We start from the raw sequence: 21030 nt of genomic DNA, 5'->3' as shown, positions 1-21030 counted from the left end.
TAGCAAATTTCATAGAAGAATTGTAAGTGTATTTTTGGTTATGGCTGCGATCCCATTTGAAAGTCTTATATTAAAAGCTGCAGGCTAGAGATGGGTGACAATTTATTTATTCATCATATGCATTGCTTTTTAAACTTACTTATCATTGTTTGAAGGACCTTATCATTCCTTCAAACAACACTGAGTACTTCTTCACTTCACAAAGGTTCAGATGAGTAGGTTTTTTAATGATATAACTGTTTGTTAAACAGCTGAAATGATTCAAACAAGACCACATTTACCTGAAAAGCTGCAGAAACGTTCACATATTTCACATTAGCAATCAGGTACATATTTTTTTAAGCATGGTGGCAGGAAAACGTGCATTTTATATCAGTTTGCATAAATACTGTGCTAAAGAGGACAGTTAGCCTAAAAACATCTGACAAGTTACAAATATGCTGGTGTTGAGGCTTTTTTTATTTAGACTGAAAATAAAATGGTAAAAGCCATGATGATACAGCAACAGGCCACATAAGGACTTTTCCGTTCACCTGAAACATAATGGAAGATAAAAAATGAAGAAAGTATAATATCCAGTTCAATCACAATTCTTATTTATCATAGGCAATGTTCTTTCTGTCATACAGCAAAAACATACCTATTCTTGCACATTTCCAGAATATTCCAAGAAACCTGTGAATACATTTTTTTTTAGATTGTTAGAGAATGAAACAAACAAATGCTGCTCTCTGCATTAACTACTTGTTTTAAAAGGCAAAATATTTAAAACATTATCTGCAAAACAGATAATGACAGAATTGAGCATGCTTACTGAGCAATTGATGATAGCCTTGGACTAAAGACTTCAGATACATACCCAGTTTTGTTCTTATCAAGCAGACTTGGTGCTAGGGCTCTTATATATGCACAGGTGCAGATGAGCAACAATATAACTGTGAGTAAACTCTGGAAATTGAATATGGCAGACTGCAAGAAATAAGAGAAACATCATGAGTTTAAATTGATATGTTTAATAAAGAGAAAACTATGTTTCTCATGAAACAGAAGGCAAGCAATAATTCTTAATTAACAAACACAGAATAATAAATATAATCTGTGGCATTTAAGAAAGGTACACACACACAATTGTCCCATGAAAGTTTGTGAACCCTTTAGAAATTCCTATATTTCTAATAAATCAGATTTTAACACATTTAAGTCCTAAAAATGAACGAAGGGAATACAATCAAACAAATGAACGAACAATATTATACTAATTTGTTTAAGTATTGAGAAAAATGATCCAGCATTACATACATGTGACTTGCAAAAGTATATGAACCTTAGATTTCATTATCTGTTGTGAGCCCTTGTGCAGCAATAACTGCAAGTAAAGTGTCCTGTAACCGTTGATCAGTCCTGCACAATGTCTTGGAAGAAGTTTATTTCATTCCTTTGTACAGAACAGCTTCAACACTGAGATTTTGTTGGGTTTCCTCACATGAAATGCTTGCTTCAGGTTTTCCTCACATGAACTGATTCCACAAGGTCCTTCCAAAAGCATTTTGCTAACACCACCATGTTTCACAGACAGTATACGGTTCTTATGGTGGAATTCAGTATTTTCCTGTCTCTAAAATAAAGCCTTCTCCTTGTGCAATTATTCGTAAACATGGTATTGGCTTCCACTGTTATGCCGATGACACAAAGCTATATGTTTCAGATAAGTCAGATGTGAGTCACCAGCTTAATAAGATTGAAGATTGTGTGAATGACATACAGAAGCACCTTTATTTGGTCCACAGGCAGCCAGAAGTAATCTTTCTGATTACAGAGTAACTCTCGATGGTCATTCTATTACATCATGTGCAGCAGTAAAGGACCATGATGTGATTATTGATACCGGTCTCTCATTTGAAGCGCACATAATTAATATCACATGGGTAGCCTTTCATCTCAGAAATATGATGTCATTACATGATGCAGAAACACTAGTTCGTGCATTTGTTACCTCTAGGTTGGATTATTTTAATGCTTTACTGGCTTGATGTTCAGAATGCTGCAGCTAGAGTCTTAACTAGAACCAGAAGATATGAACACATCACCCCTATCTTATCCACATTGCATTGGCTCCCAGGCAAGTTTTGCATTGATTATAAAATACTATTATTAACCTATAAAGCACTTAATGGTCACGCACCACAGTACCTGAGTGATCTTTTTTTTTTTATGATCCGTCACACCTACTTCAATCAATAGGTGCAGGGTATTTGGTAGTATCTCGAGTAGAAAAGGCTACAGCAGGGGGCAGAGCTTTTTCTCACAGAGCCCCACAGTTATGGAACAGACTTCCAATTGGTTTTCGGGACTGACACAGTCTCCGTATTTAAGTCCAGGCTAAAACCACATTTTTTTTGTCTAGCTTTTTATGAATAACTTTTCTTAGGTAAAGGAGCAGATCTTAAGGGGTTCATGGGCATAGAGTGTTTGGTGAACAGGGATGTCTGGATGCTGTCGGCTTACCACCCTCGCAAGTCGCAAAGTTTGCAGACAGAGCAGTGGTGGGATCCTTTACATCCCAGGAAGCCCTTCTGCCTGTTTGAGCACTTCTGTCTCTAGCCTTTTAGTTATGCTGTCATAGCTAGCCTTGCAGGAGTCCCTGTCTACACTTTGCACATAATTTACATTGTCCATCACCTGATTACAGTCATACCGAACAATTTTTCTCCCGAGGTCCCGGTGTTCCGTGTTCTTAGCCTGATCGTCTCTTCTTACGGAGCTACTTCTTTAATCCCGATGTTCTACAGCTGGTTGGAGTCTTGTCGTATGGTAGTTTGCACTTGCCAGGGTAATCTGCATGGCCAGCCAGTGTCTCATGGAATTATCGTGGATGGAGCCGCCCAGAGACTGTCATGCCTTCTGTCAACCAATGTTGTGTCAGTCAGCTGTATGGTCTGGTCTTTATCAGCAATCAGGTTTGCACTGAACTCGAGAGTTTACGATGACCCATTAGTTTCTCGGGAGCTCTCATTTCTACTATTATAAACTGTTGTTGAAATTACATTATTTACTGTAGAGCATCACCCAAATATGGATGGTTTCCCTTCCGAGCCTGGTTCCTCTCAAGGTTTCTTCTTCATATCATCTCAGGGAGATTTTCCTTGCAGCCATCACCTCCGGCTTGCTCATTAGGGATAGGTAGATTAAATTTAAGATACTAAGTTAATCTTTTCTAAATGAATTTTATACTTTAATTGTATATATGAATTAATTTATTTTTATCCTTATTTTTTCTTCTTCTTATTATTACATATTTATTAATTTTCTCTCTCTCTTCTGTTTCCATGCTTCTGTAAAGCTGCTTTGAGACAATGGGAATTTTTAAAAGTGCTATACAAATAAATCGAATTAAACCAAAAAGTTTTATCTTGGTCTCATTCATCCACAAATTACTTTTCCAATAATTCTCTTGCTTGTCCACATGATCTTCAGCGAACTTCATGGGCAGCAATGCTCTTTTTGGAGAGAAGTGACTTTCTCCTTGCCACACTGCCATGCACACCAAGGTTGTTCAGTGTTCACCTGATGGCAGACTCACAAACATTAACATTAGCCAAAGTAAAAAAGGCCTTTAGTTGCTTAGAAGTTACCCTTCCTTACCCTGTATTCCGGAATTCCCGGTACAGAAGCTCAAAGTGGCCTTTTCCCCATAGACTTCAATTATAAACTTTTGAGGTTTATAACTCGGCAAGTTTTTGAGCGATTTACACCGAACTCGGACAGTTTCTTTAGGACCTTACTCTGGACGAAGTTTTTATTTCGGAGTTCCGACGGAATTTTCGGTTTTCCCGTAGTCGAAGATCGAACATCCCATAGACTTGAATAGGGAATTCCGAAAAGTCCACTAAGTCTCACACACAATACATCCAACATTAAGAATTGCATGTACTGTTCTATGCAGTATAATAAGTAGAATCCCATAATGACTGCAATATTGACATGAAATGTCCAAACCCTCAGTAGCCACTTTTTGCCAAAAGTATTGGCACCCCACCGGGTACTCTGATGACGTCACTCGACACCACATGACGTCACGTGTAGCCTCGCCCCCAAAACAAGTGAAATCAAAAATTTGCACAATATGGACATGTGACATATTAAAACACTCAGCACAATGAGGGGAACTGCCCCATGGGTATTATGGTCATGTCACGTGAGGTCACGTTCGTCACGTGAAAATTAAAAATTTGCACAACATGGACATGTGACATATCAAAACACTCAGCACAATGAGGGGAACTGCCCCACGGGTATTCTGGTCACGTCACGTTACGTGATGTCACATGTAGCCCCGCCCCCAAAACAAGTGAAATCAAAAATTTGCACAACATGGACATGTGTCTATGTCAAGGTATTCTGGTCACGTCACGTGACGTCACGTGTAGCCCCGCCCCCACAATGTCACATGAAAATTAAAAATTTGCACAACATGGACATGTGACATATCAAAACACTCAGCACAATGAGGGGAACTGCCCTACGGGTATTCGGATCACGTCACCTGCTCATGTCCGCTCCAAAAGTATTGGCACCCTAGCGGTCCAGTAGCTTTCATAATCTTTCTGTCCACTCGCCTCCAAAATGCACCGGCCTTTGTGAATACTTGCACCACCAAAGCCAACATCAAAAGTTTGTCGCGAGGAACTTTACAAATCTAGTTTGACTTACATCTTTTTGGGTATTTTTTGGGTAATTTAGTCAACACCCTCTATAACGGATTGGCTCGTGGAAGCTATACTATTTACAAATGTCAGCATGATTTAATAGATTTTTTCTTTTGATATAATTGTAGAACTACTCAGCAAGAGTAATATTATTCCTTTTTGCAGAACCTAAGGAATCAGAGGGAGACAAAAAGTTGTTGTAGGATTTACAAAAAGATTTAGGGCTAAAAAGATAAAATGCTGCACTACAGTGCCACCATGAGGCCAGTGCATGTGCTATAAATTTACTGAGTAGTGGGGGCAATTCTGCACCATGTGAGAAAATTAGTTGATTCTGTGTTACAATCTCCAGCACGTTTTATCACAGAAGTTCCAATTTCAATAGCATAAAAGCACTTTGCGCTTGGATGCCCAAAAACAAAGTTAAATATTAAGCTATTTTTCCACTACCCAACAATGCTTTGCATTTCATCATCTTAGTTGCAGAGCTGCTAAACGGTTTTTCATTGTTTTAAACAATGAAAATAAAGATCTATTCTATCCTTCTATTCTGTTCAATTAACTACTTGCAGAATACAGTTTAGTTGTTGTCAACCCCAGAAGCATGTTCAATAAAGATTATTGGAAGGAGAAGATTTACAGTAATGACAAATTACCAAAATGCAAACAAAAAAGTTGACAGCTCCTTAATGCTGATTTAGAGTATACATGCCAACCAGCACAACAAGGCTAAGACAAACTAAAAGACTTATGCATCCAGTCTCCTGTGTTCAAGTTTTTTGACCACAAACATAATACATAAAATATTTGTACAACGATTAACATAATATAAAAAGGTTTAATATTATACAAAGATTAATATACTACAAAAATGTACAAGATTTACATTTCTATTAAAAAAGAAAGTGAGCAATTTAATGATTAACATCTTTAATAGCTGTATATATGAACAAAGTAGTTATGCTGAGTTGTCTTTTGCTGACAAAGGGAGATATAGTGTATTGTTGTAATGACAGCACCACTAAGAAAAATTTAAAAACAATGCCTTAAAGAAACACTCTGCCCATCCTAGTTTGTTCTTCTACTGTTGTATGTATACACCACAATACAAAATAAAAGGAGAAAAGTTAGCTCGGTGCTTAAATAAAGCACTGTGTTGGTTGTCTGTATTAGATTACATGCACCTTCCTTTGTCACCATTTTTCTTTTAGTTACACTGTGCACACAATGTACCCAAGTACTAAACAATTACATGAACACATTATTTGCTGTCTAGCAAGAGACAAATGAATAGCAAGCTAACATAACAGTAGTAAAATACTACCTAATGTGAACAAGAAAAGCTAAGATAGCCAATAACGCTGATTACTAACATTGACACGTGTGCATTTCTAAACTATAAACATCAATTATAAGTGTGTGAATATAGAAAAAAATATAAATGTGAATATGTACCATAACCAGAAAATCAAAACCCACCCGAAATATACCGAACCATGTGAACCTGAATTTCCCCAAACAGAGATATACACACACTCCATTAACAATACTGTTTATTTTAGTCATTTCTCCAACCTTTTTTTTGTTTGTTTAACCAGCACCATTTTCAACTTAATTTCTGTTCTTTTCAAGCAATGTATATTTCATTAAAAAAATGCAATTCTAATGTCCATATCTAATGATGTAGTTTACAGTCGCACCAATATTGCGTTTATACGGTCATTAAAACGTGTACACAAGCTTTGTGGTACAGAATTCAGTGGGGTACATTCGAATTAATTTATAATTCGTCAGCGAAAATTATTCATGACTTAAGTGTTGATGATAACCTGTATTATATTGGTAATATATTTAGCCAAACTGGGCTGACAAACGCAATTAAAACAAATAAGTTTATTTTGCCATCAGCTATATTAACTGAACTATGATTTAAATTAGTTCTTTAAGAATTGTAAAGGAAACACATTGTCCCTATTAATACTTTAAGTAGAAAGAAACAACAAACATCTTACCATTTTGATAGCGTTACCCAGCCACCTCACACTTCCTGAGTACGGAGGAAATGACGAAACTACCGGTGCCCGTTGGGCGCATACAAATTTCACAAAAGACACAATTTAAGTGTGGCTATTTAACCAGTAAACTTACATTTGACCCAATGCAAAACTAGCAACTAATTGTAACATTAATTAGAATCACTTCGCCATCGAGGCATTCGGAAGGTAAGTCTTTACTGTTTCTGTTCAACATAGAAAGTTTATCTACAGCTTATTTAACAAACATGCAAAACGATCCGTTCCCAAACGAAATTGTTGCTGATTCATAAGTAGCATGTTCGCATTTCCTGAGAATTACTTTTATGCAGTTGGTTGTTTTATGCAATCATTTAATTTTGAACATTTTACCAATTTTACAAGGAAAAAGGCAAAGACTAATCCAGTATCTTCCCCAATTAAAAACCTAGTCGAACTTCTTCTTTATTAGAGACGGCAATTTAATTAAAATAAAAATAAAATATAATCCAAGTGACTCGAATCACTTGATTCCGTTTACGAAAAAGATTAATTCAGTGATTAGTTGACTAACCCTTTACATAACGTCTAACATTACACCGCATCAGTGTCTGTTTAGATACTATGAGTAAGTTTTGTTTCATTTATTTATAAACGTTAAGCTTTTAAGACATGTGTTAGTATGAGGGTTTATTAAAATCGGCATGTCTGGACCACAAAGAGAAGTTTATTTACAATAAAAAATGTTCAGTTCTGTTTAGTTTTGAGAGAGTGATCATGAAAGAGTATTAATATACCTTTAAATATATAAACTTTACATATGTGAAGTAAGTTTCAATGGTACAATAATTAAAATAAAAAAGGCATCAGATTTTTTTACACATTCACATGTATCAATTCAAGTTTTCAATTCAAGTTTATTTGTATAGCGCTTTTTACAATTGACATTGTCTCAAAGCAGCTTTACAGAACATAAACATAGAACAAAAGGTTATTATAAGAATAATATAAAGATTAATAGAATACAAAATTCAAGATTAATATTAGATAGATTTAGTTCACAATGTGTATGTATTTATCCCCAATGAGCAAGTCTGGGGTGACTCAGGCAGCAGTGGCAAGGAAAAACTCCCTTAGATGGTAAAGGAAGAAACCTTGAGAGGAACCCGGACTCAAGAGGGAACTCATCCTCATATGGGTGACACTGGGGGTGTGATTGTAATATACAGTCAGTTAAATGTTGTATTGGTGTAAGGATCATGGACTTCGGATCTCCTTAGGATCACAGAGTCTAACTGGAGATGTCTCAGGATTCTTAGAGTCTGCCTCGGCTCAGTGGACGTCCAAAGGCTTTGTCCCCAGAGGACGTTGGGAGCTGGTACAGTGTCTGGATGCCACGGGATGGGTACAAAGAGAGAAACAGTGGAAAGGGATTAACATATCTGCTGTTCATAAAAATGTGGAGGACTGATGTACTAGTGCTTGATACTATAGGATGTATTATGTGTACGCCTGACTAAAGAGATGAGTTTTTAATCTACATTTAAACTGGGAAAGTGTGTCGGAGCCCTGAACACTAACAGGAAGACTATTCCAAAGTTTGGGAGCTAAATATGAAAACGCTCTACCACCTTTAGTAGACTTTGATATTCTGGGAACTACCAGAAGTCCTGAGTTTTGTAATCTCAGAGAGCGTGAAGGATTGTAACGTGTTAGAAGACTAGTTAGATACATGAAGCTTCCAGCGTGGCTTTCCGCTCCCGTAGCTCGGCCTGCTTCACCTGTAGGTCAAGATCAGCTTCCCCACGGCCTCCAGCTCGAGTCCTCACCTGCACTCAAAGGCAGACACACAAACGACATGGTGTTATCGGGCAAGTACAACAGAGATAATTGGTGTGAAGAAGTTGTACTAGTGGTAACCGGGCTAACAGGCTAGTGATGCTAACTAGCTAGAAGCGGACATTTTCAGGAAAACAAATAAAATGTTAGTGATATCAACAGTATTCTGAGCGATTATTCTACTCTTAGATGCTATTGCCGGGGTGTTCGCCCTTTGTAAAAAGTAAGAAGTTAAAGTATAAACTCAGAATAACTCAAAAATGAATTAAAATACTTAGCCAAGCAAATAAATGGGACCGGCGCGCGACAAACAATTCAAACACAGGAAGTGATGGAGTGGGGGCGAGCCACTGGACTGAGCAGTTCGACACCCCACACACCAGTCACAACTCTCTGAGTAAAACTCTCTGCACTGAGTGCCACCAATGACCTTGTGCCAAGGTATCGGATTATCTTGTCCATCATGGACATTTACACCATACGCTGCATTCGCAAAGCCAACAGCAATGTGGATGACCCCACACACCCCTCAAACACACTCTTCACCCTCCTGCCATCTGGAAAAAGGTACAGAAGCATTCAGGCCCTCACAACCAGACTGTGTAACAGTTTTTTTTCCACAAGCCATCAGTCTCCTCAATAACTGAACTGTACCTAGTAAACTGTAAACTGCACAGACCTATACCGAATAAACATTCTTCCAATATATATCCATCAAACTCTTTACATGCTGTTTTGCACACTGTTTTTGCTCTTTGCACATGCTGTCTCGTTTGTCAGTTGATTGCTGTTTTGCACAATACTTTACAATACCTCATGTAACTGCTGCTATAATACTGTCTTCATTCCAGTATTTCTGCACACGCAATATTGATTGAACATACAGTATTTACACTGGTCTGTGCTGTTTTTGTGTAATGACTTTTGTGTATTGTCTTGTAATTTTTTGTCCTGAACTGTTTGCACCAGGTTGCACAGATGCACTTTATGTATCTAGGACAAACTTACTAAGTCCTTAGTTCTGTCTTTGTGTTATGTAGCACCATTGCCCTGGAGAAACGGTGTCTCATTACTGCTTTACTGCAACAGCTATATACAGTATGGTTGAAATGACAATAAAAGCTTCTTGACTTGACTTATGCTATGACCAACACAACACAGGGCTTTTTTTTTGTTCTCAACACTTTTCAAACTCATGTCCTCTGTCTTCTACCCAACTAAAGGAATGACATCATTGAGTCAGAAGATCCTATTTCATTTCTGAAACACAGTTACCTGTTTGTTCAGAATCAGTAGGTCTACCACTCTTGTTTAAAGTTAAATTAAGGGGTAGCTTCATTTAATATGTCCGACCACTGGTGTAGTCTATGTAATCTACGATTGCGAATCACTAACATTTTTGGACCATTGGGGCTTCCATGGCCTGTTACCTGATCTGATGTCACCTACCAAGGAGGAAAATCAGTTGCTTGGCAGTCTTTGTTGGCACAAATTTGAAATTAACTAACTAATGTAAAAGAAGATATGAAATGAAAGCAGACTCAAACTACACTCTTTTAGTGTTTTCGGAAGCCTGCGCCTAAAGCTTATAGCAGCTTCGGGTGACATTTCAGTTGCAGCAGATGACACGGATGTTACAGAAAATCCAGAAAATGAGGCTGATGCTATCGTGACGTTACCTGGTAACTTACCAGTCAATGGGCCCCCTGTAAGACTTTTTGAGCCAAGGAAGTATGTTACATCGTGGTTGAGAAGCCATCGCTCTGCCACACAAGCAAGGAGGCAATGCACTCCTCAGATGCCCAAGTACAAATGTATTTGGAAAGCTTTGTAAACTACCAGTTCATTCAGTTCATAATATTCTGCAATGAAAGTGTTGGTGATAGAACTGAACAAATGTTTATTGTTCATTCTTAAATGTACATTGAGAATTGACAGCTGATAAAACCTGTAGTGATGGCCAGTCCGTGAACGAATCGTTCTTTTGAACCAGTTCTTTTTAGTGAACTGGTTGAACCGGTTCACCAAATCGGACTGATTCGTTCTAAACAGTTCGCGTCTTGAGTCAGCGCTGATCCACAAGTTACTAAAGTTACTCACTTTCGGTCACGCCTGACAGTCGGTCCGACTCTAAATAAACTAATATCCCGGAGTATATGTAACTCCTGTACACTGAAATGAGAAACGTTGTGCTGAGAGAACTGTGAGCGCGAGCTGTTGATACTGCGCATGCGAGAATTACTGAACCGATACAGCGAATCATCAGTACACTGAACTGAGAACTGCTTGTTTCGGACGCGTCCAAGAACTGATGAACTGGTACAGCGAATCATCAGTACACTGAACTGAGAACTGTTTGTTTCGGACACGTCCGGGAACCAATGAGCTGTTGATACTGTGCATGCGAGAATTACTGAACCGATACAGCGAATCACCAGTACACTGAACTGAAAACTGTTTCTTTCGGACGGGTCCGAGAACCGATGAACTGGTACAGCGAATCATCAGTACACTGAACGAACTGTTTCGGATGTGTCCGACATACTGTTGATGCTGCGCATGCGTGAACCTTCAGAGCAAATTATACATATTGGGATATGCATAGTAACTAGTCATAGGCTATTAAACATTTTTATTAAAAAAAATCAATATATGTCACTCAATATATGTCAGTTAATTTTACTATTGACTATTGTGCAGGATAGTCTGTATTTTTATATGCCGTTTTTTGTAAGTTGATGAAGAGTAGTTTATTAACTTTTATATCTTTAAGACACGTAAAACATCCACGTTTGCACATCAATGCCTGTACTTGGTGTTTTAGTAGTTTTAGTTTAAATGTAAGAAACATATTCAACTAAAGTTATGATTACAAAGAACTTTTAGAATGTGTTAAATTGCTTGTATTAATATCTGCCGGCAGCAGGATGATGGAATTTGCTACATTACGTCATTGTGAATGACGTAATTACGTCAGGACGTAAAAGAACTGGTGAACTGGATTTTGGAACTGGTTCATTAAATCGAACTGTCCGAAAGAACCGGTTCGCGGAAAAGAACCGAACTTCTCATCACTAAAAACCTGTGCTCCAGGTCCCATATTCATATAACATTTAAGGCTAAATGTAGCTCTTAAAGGTCACCCAAAAATGAAAATTGTGTTTTTCCTCACCCTCAATTTGTTCCAAAACTGTATGAGTTTCTTTCTTCGGTTTAACACAAACGATGATATTTTGAAAATTGTTGGTATTCACCCATTGACTTTCATAGTCTATATTTTTTCCTACTTTGAAAGTCAATGGGTGCTGCCAACTGTCTGATTACCAACATTTTGCCTTAAATGTTATATGAATATGGGACCTGGAGCACAGGTTTTATCAGCTGACTGTCTTTTGTTGCTTCTAATAAATTGGAATGTTGATAACACATAAGCAGTCTTTTAATAATGCCCTAAATTGCATGTAGATGCATATTTTATGCATTAGTGAGTGTGGTGGTGCCTATGGGGTGTCGCTCTAGGATGGGTGCATATGAGGCTGAGAGGGGGGAAAAAATCACAGTATACTCACTACAAAAAACTAGACTACACCACTGTGTCCAACCAATCTCCTGCTTTTTCACAGCCCAAACTTTGAATTTAAATTGGGTTTGGGCTTTGTGCTCAGATATAATCTTTTAAAAGTGCACTTCCTAACATGTCTCCGGCCAAGACGCACATCCGGACTGAAGAAAAACTAATGTAATTTGTTTATAAACACACAATTCTTACTAACTACTTGATCCTTCAATTGACTGATTACCACAAAAAATACAATTTCATTCTCAAAGCCCTAATATTTTGTAATTATTTTGTAAAAAAAAAAACTTTAGTTGATTAAGTGAACTACATTAGTAGCAGCACAATACACATGTATTTATGCATAAAAGTTTTTTAAAAATATTGCAAATCATTATGCTCTCTTCTCAGATCATTTACTGATTGAGATGTTCTTGCAAACTGTTTGCAAATCTAACTACATTTAGTGATATTGACAACTTTAACTCTCTCTTGAAAGATACAATTTTCACAAAAATATAGACATTTTATCCGACATTTTTAACTCTAAGATGTCAGACTGTGTTTCTAAATGGGATTTATTTAATTTCAAATCTAGAGTGTAGATGTAGCATAGAAACTAAATTACAATTAAAACTTGATGACTTGTTTTTGTCTGTTCAAGCTCTAGAGTGAAGAAAGGGTGAAGAATACAGCTTATTTTTGGTTTTGAAAAAAGGAATTTTAAAAGAAAGTCATTAAAGTCATATATATATATATATATATATATATATATATATAAAAACAACTTCAGGTAACTTCAGGTATTTTGTTAGTGCCTTTTATAAAAAATTATATTTGATGAGACTTTAATAATGACATCTGTATGTTGTTTACCTATGACATTCAAGACATTAGTAATATTATTTGCTATAATTGTGACCTAGATCATTCTGATCGGGTAGATTCAGGGGCTCTTATTCTGTTTCTAGATTTTTGTATAGCCTTTGACACCACTGAACATAGTTTCATACTCCACTCACCGAACGTTTTTGGTTTTGGAAATAAAAACCTTGACCAATTATTGATATGAAAAGTTGGCTGTTAGCACATTCCGGGCTAGGTGATAGTTAACTGGTTCCATTTTCTTGAGGACCATTAACAGGGCCTGCTAGCGGGCCAGGAATTTGCAGGCAGCATTAGGAACAAGCTGGAGCACAACAACACTCCAATGTGCAATAAAGTCTTATTCAAACACTATCATGAGATGCCAGATACCAGCCAAAACATTTTGAAGTGAAGTGCCTGCCAGTGTTTCAGAATCTGAAAAGGCTGTGTGTGGGTTGTGAGGTGGTTTTATAGTTCTCTTGGACAGTTTCCTGACAGAAGACATGAACATGTCCTGGAGAGAGGTCAGGTTGGTCCTGACAATGCTCTTTGCTGACTTTACTACTATGTGAAGTCTATTTATGTACAGTTGAGTTTTCGTACATTTACTAATGAGCATAATATGGACTAGATTTCAGTGTCTTGACAGATTAGTACCATTTGTAGCCATTTGTGCAGATGGAGAAGAGCAGAGGGGGAGATCATTTCATGGACCTTCACTGGAAGACTTAATGCACTTAATGCAGACTTAAATCAGTTTGTCTGTTTGCTGTGCCACATAGCTACTTCAGTACCAGAATGAGAGCCTGGACCTAAGGTAGTGTTAGCTCAATTGGTTCAGGATCTGGGTTGTTCTGGAAATTGGGGTTCAAGCCCCAGCTCTGTCAAGCTGTTGGACCCCTAAGCAAGCAATGTATATGTGACAATAATAAAGGTTTCTTAACCCTGTTTCAGCTATAATTTTTGTACAAGTTAATCTCAAATGCTGTGGCATATATATATTTACTTTAGATTGTATTTAGTCTGTTTACTAAGTAGGATCCATTGTGCTACCTTGGGTTTAGTTCTCTCAGTAGGCATTTTGTGATGGTTTTGATCTTGAGTGCAAGGGCAACAAACGGTATATTTAGAAAACATATGCACAATCACTTAGCTTAGCAATAACTGAAACCTCAACATGGCAATTGTTGAATTGTGTGGCAAGTGAAAAGATAGTTTTAACCATATGTCTTACCTTATTCTAAATGTTATCTTGTTACAGAAAAAAAGGTGGAAAAAAAACCCTGTTGCTTATGGTGCAGTGGCTGTGTCTGATTACCGTCTCAAGCAATATGTCACATGCAGCATGCTAAATTTCCTTCTCTAGACTAACCTCCTCTGCTGCCCTCTCCTCCCAGGCTGACCCATTCTACACATTAGTTGAATTTTCCTTTTCTTTGTTCTCCAAATAAAACCAGCAGGCAATCTTAAAGGTAAAAAGGACAAAAGTTTATTCTTAGGCTGCAGTATAGCAGTTATCAGGGGCAATAGAAGTACATACCAAACTTATTTTTCTTCATATTTTTCTTTTCTAAATTCTGCCCAATCTATTTTCAGTCTATTAGTCCAATGATCAGTTTTGGGGTCTTAGAACACCTGGGACAGGATTTTGGTCTCTGATACTGCCCACAACTGCAGCAGTCTTAATTTTAGGGATGCGCCTGAAATGACCCAAGTCAAGGTACTGTAACTCAGTGCCCAATCAATTGCACACTTTGCTGGTTTGCCATGAGACCCTCAAAGCCTGTATGTTTTGCCTCTCCCAATATATCATCTATATGGGCTGTGTCATATGCACTGTGAGGCTCAAAAGCCTCAATGGGAATGTGATGAATTGGTGAAAGCTAAATGGTGTCGAGAAAGCTGTTTTTATAATTGTCTGTCACTGTCGAATTGCACATGCTTTTTTCCTGAGATACCATTGTTCCTAACCACCTTTCCTCTCTGGACCTGCCTGGCCTTCCGGTTGAAGTCTCCAACTACAATTGCCGAGGATGGCCCAAAATGGACAACCTGGAGACACATGGGCTCTCTGGATTGTACAAATTAGAGATCATGGATGTGGTTTTGCACTCAAGTGCATGGTCTTTCAGGAGGAATTTTTTTTAAACTGCTTAAGGCTAATGCAACAAAGGACTTCACCAGTTTGGGTAAATTGTAGATTGGATAAGTCAAACACCAGACCTTATGCAATTGCGCATGCATTTTATCACCTGAAGGGGTGCCTTGATGCAGTTATTGCAAGCAAAGAATATTTGTGTTTAATTTGCTTTAAAACTATTTTTTTGCAGTTATTCTTTTTAAAAATTGCTTTTCTCATCACAAGTCTCAACAATTCTAATTTCTTAAATTTTTAGTTGTTTAAATATCCATCCATCCATCCATCCATTTTCTACTGCTTATATCGTGATATGAAAAGTGAAATTTTGATTCAATCTCACATCCAGGCAAAAAAGAATGAGAATAATTTGCTTACCTATTGCAATACGTTTAGAGAGGAGTGCAAATTAATTGCCCCAGAAGGTTGCATAATTAAGAATGTTGTGGTGTGCCTGTGTTTTGTGTTTGTTGTAATCATTTTGCCTTTAGCTCAAGTGGTTAATACTGTGTTGGTGATCCAAAGATCAGGCTTCAAGCCCCAGCATTGTCAGGCTACAAATGTTGGGCCCTTGTGTATGGCTCTTAGTCCCCTCTGCTCCAGGGGTGCCATTTGAAAATGTTAAAGAATAATAAAAGCTTCTTTTTCTCTTTTTGCAGTCAGTTTTTTTTTTTTTTTTTGAATAGAGCATCTGCATTTGCGATGAAGGTCAATGTATGTGAAATAACTATAGCGTCTAAACCTGACTGCACGTTCTACCTCAAGTTAGAATGGGACAAAGACCTGGGAGCTGGTTTTGTTGTTGTTCTCTGTGATGGTGTCTCTGCATGGAGTGGTGAAGGTATATAATTTTATGGAATATCACATGATTTCTTAACATGATGTCATTCCTCACATCAAACACATGCATCCATAATTTTTGTTCTGTCATTAGTATCAGAGGAGGATGTCAGCAGGGAGGCCCAGGAGATGGAGATGCAAAGAGAGCGGTATGTTAATGACCTGCAACTGATACTGACTGGAGAGGTGCAGGCAAACCAGAGCTACAGCTTTCATCTGGCTTCTGGGCAATCTGGAAGCCACATTTTGGAGCTATCCTATGAGAAAGTTCAAAGTAACATGTCGGTGAGTGGCTTGTTATGGTTTGCTGATATCATTCACCTTTAACTCTCTTGGGATTAGAGTTGAATTTCTATTGTTGAGTATTTTTGTTTTACTGTTTTGCTGTACTGATGTACAAGTTCTACAGTCCTTAGAAATTTGCTTATGTGTCAAGAATTTACACCAAATAGGCTTATAACTAAAGTGGAAATCTATACAGTTTGCAAAGTTATTTACAAATATATTGCCTTGTGCAATATTATGACAATTTTTAAGGGTTGAAGCAGTTTTTAAATTTTGGTAGGAAATGTTGACCCTTTTTAGTGAGTGGCCCTTGTCAGGCCTTTTGAATGACATTTAGTGAAAATAAGTAAAAAAGCAAAGAATGAAATAAACAAAGCATGGTCAGAGCAGCTGACTTCACCAGCACCATTTTGTTATAGCAGTTATTCCTTTTCCAACCAAAAGTATTGTTGATGAAAGACTTGGAACCATTTGGTCAGCATTGTGCATTAAATTTCAAGCCTAATTTAAGGTGATTGTACAGAACTTGTATTGTGCACATGCCGATAACATGAACTGCATTGTCTTATTTATTAATAGTATATGTAGATGTTTATCAGTTTGGTTTACATTAATTTATTTTACATTGAAAGTTTGAGAAAGATCATTACTGTGGCACTCAATTTTATTGCATTTTGACAGTTTTGATTTAGTCATACTTTTTGCCTTTTAATGAAAATATATTTTCAATTTAGTTATTATTTCAGGCCATACTGAATAATTTTCCTAAAATTATACTCTGACTAAAATGGCATTTATTTTAGTAGAAAATAACATTTTAGCTGACAAGCTACAAAATGAATCCAAATACAGTGTTGGGCAGTAACGTGTTACTGTATCGCAGTCACTTTTGGCAGTAACTAATACTGTAACACATTACTACTTAAATAAAATAACTCTGTTACCGTTGCCATATGGTGCGTTTATCCATTCCTTTTTTAAATTAATTCATTTTGGCTGAAGTGTAGCCTACAGCCTAACCTTTTTACAGCAGTGTCGCCTTGTAGGATTGGTGGATGCCAACCACTGTAAACACGAAGATGCCGCACTGTGGGTGTGTGTCCGTTTATTCAAGTATGTGCGGCAGTAATGTCAAGTCAAGGCGAGATCAAGACGAGTTTCTCAAAGTGGAAATATGCTCATTATTTCACTTTAGTTGAGCAAAAAGACAAACACCTTTTAATCAAATGTAAGCTGTGTCTTTCTGGTTCAAAGGTCCTATCTACTGTGATAAACAGCAACTCCAATCTGGAGGTAGAAACTACATGCCTAGACGAAGCTAGAAGTTAAACCTGTGTCTGTGGACACACTCGAAGTGAGTCAAGCTCCTCCAGCCAAACAACAGTGACTAGATTTTAACCGGACTGTTAGCCAGGGACAGATCAACAAACAGTTTTGTGTTTGTATAGAGTATAGACCATAACGCATAAAAGGGCATTAATGGGAACATTAAAGGACGTTCTTTAAAAAAGTAACTAAAAAGTTACTTTTAACTTTTTGGTGTAAGTAATCAACAAAGTAATTGAGTTACTTTTTGAATTAAGTAACTAGTAACGGTAACTAGTTACTATTTCTTAGTAACTAGCACAACACTGTCCAAATATTTCAACATCTAACATATTTACTGGTTTTGTCTTTCACCCCAAATTGTAGGCTAAAAATATGATTTTATCATGATTATATGATGCTCTCAGTAACTTTATAGCTTAATTTAAATAAAAAAAATATATCATAATTATTAATATAATTTTAAAGCACATTAAAAAATATAATGAAAAGACAGTAAAATATAAATTGATCAAACTTATTGCACTCATTCTTTTGTCCTCTGTTTGACATGCACATACTTGGGTTTTTAAAGTTAATGACTCAATTGCTGTTATGGCCAATTGTGGAATGGTTTATGCCTTTCTTTTAAATTCGTAAAATGTTCAGTGTATAGAATAAGAGTAAAATGTAAGTTATTTCTTAAGTGCATTATTCAGCAAAAGCAGTTGCAGTATTGCAGTATTGTCTTCCCTTTACTGTGTAAAAAAAAAAAACTCTTTTCATATGCTAAAGAGTCTAGATTTGCTGGCAAAAAAATCCACAAGAAATTGTACAGTTGTGTAGATCTTATATTGGCAAGCTAATTAAAAAAGTAACACATTTTGTATCTGTATTTTATCTGCAATACATCGCCATAAAATAAGCCCCCACTATGAGCTTCACTGCAATTATAAAGCATTACATTTCTTTCCTTTTTATATCTCAGTTCAGGTTTGGCATGGTGGAACTGCTACCTGTGCAAGAGCCAATTAAAGTCATAAAGGAACTTATTAGTTATGGCTTAGAGCGAAGTGCTCGCCTGGAAGCCAAGAAACACCACATGCAACAGGAGAACGAGACACTAAGGAATAAGCAGGAGCACATCACTGCAGAGTAAATAACAATACATGTAGTTCTCTTTTTACTGAAGACTTTGTTTGATTTTGCAGTTATTAAATATCACTCTGCTTTTGATATATACATTTAGATGTGTTAAACAACCAAGTAACTTTTGCAATTTTGGATTTTCAAATATTCTATTAGAACAGTTGGTAGATCTGAATGTATTCTCTTGGTTTAGGTTTCAACTTTTAAATACTGTAGTTGTTGTTAAAAATGACAAATTATGACAAAGCCCAGAGATTGAGATAAAAGCAGGCTATTTTGAATGAGAAAAGGGGAAAATATTGGCACAGTCAATACTACTTCTTCTTTCGGCTTTTTCCTTCAGGGGTCGTCACAGCGAATCATCTCTCTCTCCACCTATCCCTATGTTCTGCATCCTCAACACTTGCAACCACTAGCTTCAAATCCTCATTAATTACATCCATATACCTCCTCTTTTGCCTTCCTCTTTGCCTCCTGCCTGGCAGCTCCATGTCCAACATTCTCCTACCAATATACTTACTCTCCCTCCTCTGAACATGTCCAAACCATCTTAATCTGGCCTCCCTATCTTTTTCCCCCAAACGTCCAACATGAGCTGTCCCTCTGATGTACTCGTTCCTAATCCTGTCCAATCTTGTCACTCCCAAAGAGAACCTCAACATCTTCAGTTCGGCTACCTCTAGCTCTGACTCCTGTCTCTTCTTCAGTGACACTGTCTCTAAACCATACAGCATGGCCGGTCTCACCACTGTCCTGTACACCTTCTCTTTGATTCTTGCTGATATTTTCCTATCACACAGAACTCCTGACACCTTTCTCCACCCACTCCAACCTGCTTGCACTCGCTTCTTTACTTCTTTCCCACTCTCTTCATTACTCTGGACTGTTGAACCCAAGTACTTAAACTCCTGTACCTTCTTCACCTCTTCACCCTGTAACCTTACTGTTCCACTTCCCTCCCTCTCATTCACACACATGTACTCAGTCTTACTACGACTGACTTTCATTCGTCTTCTCTCCAGCGCAAACCTCCAGCTCTCCAGGTTTTCCTCCATCTGCTCCCTGCTCTCACTACAGATCACAATGTCATCTGCAAACATCATCGTCCAAGGAGACTCCTGTCTGACCTCCTCTGACAACTGGTCCATCACTATAGCAAATAGGAAGGGGCTCAGAGCCGATCCCTGATGCAGGCCCACCTCCACTTTGAACTCCTCTGTCTGACCTACAGCACACCCCACCACTGTCCTGCTCCTTTCATACATGTCCTGCACCACTCTGACATACTTCTCTGCTACACCTGACTTCCTCATACCACAGCTCTTCTCTTAGCACCATGTCATACGCTTTCTCCAAGTCTACAAACACACAGTGCAACTCCCTCTGACCATCCCTGTACTTCTCCATCAACATTCTCAGAGCAAAAATTCATTCTGTTGTGCTCTTTCTGGGCATGAAGCCATACTGCCGTTCACAAATTTCCACCACCTTCCTTAACCTAGCTTCCACTACTCTTTCCCACAGCTTCATTGTATGGCTCATCAACTTTATCCCCCTATAGTTGCTGCAACTCTGCACATCACCCTTATTCTTAAAGATTGGCACAGTCAATACAATGATTTTAAATATCCTGAAGAAAAAAAACCCAAAAGTGTTGTGGCAAAGGAAAACAATTGTACTTGATTACAAACATTATAAGAGCTTTAAATGCCAAATTAGTCAGTGACCTCGCCAACAACCACATAGTGCATAAGGTACCATAATTTATAGAGATCACAATTATAAATATAAAAATATAGAGTTCATACCAGTAGTTGCATATCACTCCTCAGCAATAAGTAGTATGGAGTCTGCACCGAAATACAAAGTGTGGAGAAAGAAAGGATTTAAGGATTTACTCATAAACCAGAACATACAGGCTCATTGATACAAGTATGGTAGCGTCATGGTTTGGGCTTACATGGTTGCTTCTGGAACATGCCCACTCATCATTGTTGATGTAACTCATTCCTTCAGTAGCAACAGAATGAACATAGTAGTCTAAAGAAACATTCTGTCTGCCAATTCTCAGAGAAATGCATTTAAATTAAAACTAATTAGGAAAAAGTACTTCATGCAAGAAGACAATACCCCAAGCAGACTTCCAACACAACAGAGAACTTCATGACAGGAATATTGGAAATTAATTACCAGATCTTAACCCAAGTGAGCATGAATTTAACTTCTAAAGAGGAGACTGAAGAGAGAACGCCACCTGGAAGAAGCAGTACAAGCTTGGAGAAGTAGTACAAAAGAAGAATGCTGAAGAAACATTTTGCTGACTGGATTTTGTTA

The 21030-nt window shown here is 37.5% G+C and overlaps 2 protein-coding genes across 4 annotated transcripts in view; one reads left to right on the top strand and one right to left on the bottom strand.

Moving 5' to 3' along the window:
- Positions 1-206: 206 nt before the first annotated feature.
- tmem167a (transmembrane protein 167A) lies at positions 207-6856 on the bottom strand. The gene is made up of 4 exons (XM_027139453.2): positions 6719-6856; positions 860-969; positions 641-675; positions 207-533 (listed from the first exon to the last, which is right to left on the bottom strand). The coding sequence occupies exons 1-4, from the start codon at positions 6719-6721 to the stop codon at positions 463-465; spliced, it is 219 nt and encodes a 72-aa protein (XP_026995254.1). The 5' UTR covers positions 6722-6856; the 3' UTR covers positions 207-462.
- The window catches only part of xrcc4 (X-ray repair complementing defective repair in Chinese hamster cells 4), a 30106-nt gene continuing 15864 nt past the window's right edge, over positions 6789-21030 (top strand). Inside the window, exons 1-4 of one of the 3 annotated variants that reach the window (XM_027139451.2) lie at positions 6789-6928; positions 15804-15958; positions 16052-16242; positions 18536-18702. In XM_027139451.2, coding sequence (XP_026995252.1) covers positions 15820-15958; positions 16052-16242; positions 18536-18702 — 497 coding nt within the window. In that variant the 5' untranslated portion in view covers positions 6789-6928; positions 15804-15819. Of the gene's footprint in view, positions 6929-15776; positions 15959-16051; positions 16243-18535; positions 18703-21030 lie in introns of all 3 variants that reach the window. The other 2 variants (XM_047804625.1, XM_047804624.1) reach the window with 2 other exon arrangements.

The sequence above is a fragment of the Tachysurus fulvidraco genome, chromosome 20 (assembly GCF_022655615.1).
Source record: "Tachysurus fulvidraco isolate hzauxx_2018 chromosome 20, HZAU_PFXX_2.0, whole genome shotgun sequence".
Classification (NCBI taxonomy): domain Eukaryota; kingdom Metazoa; phylum Chordata; class Actinopteri; order Siluriformes; family Bagridae; genus Tachysurus; species Tachysurus fulvidraco.
This window is presented reverse-complemented; position numbering and strand designations above follow the sequence as displayed.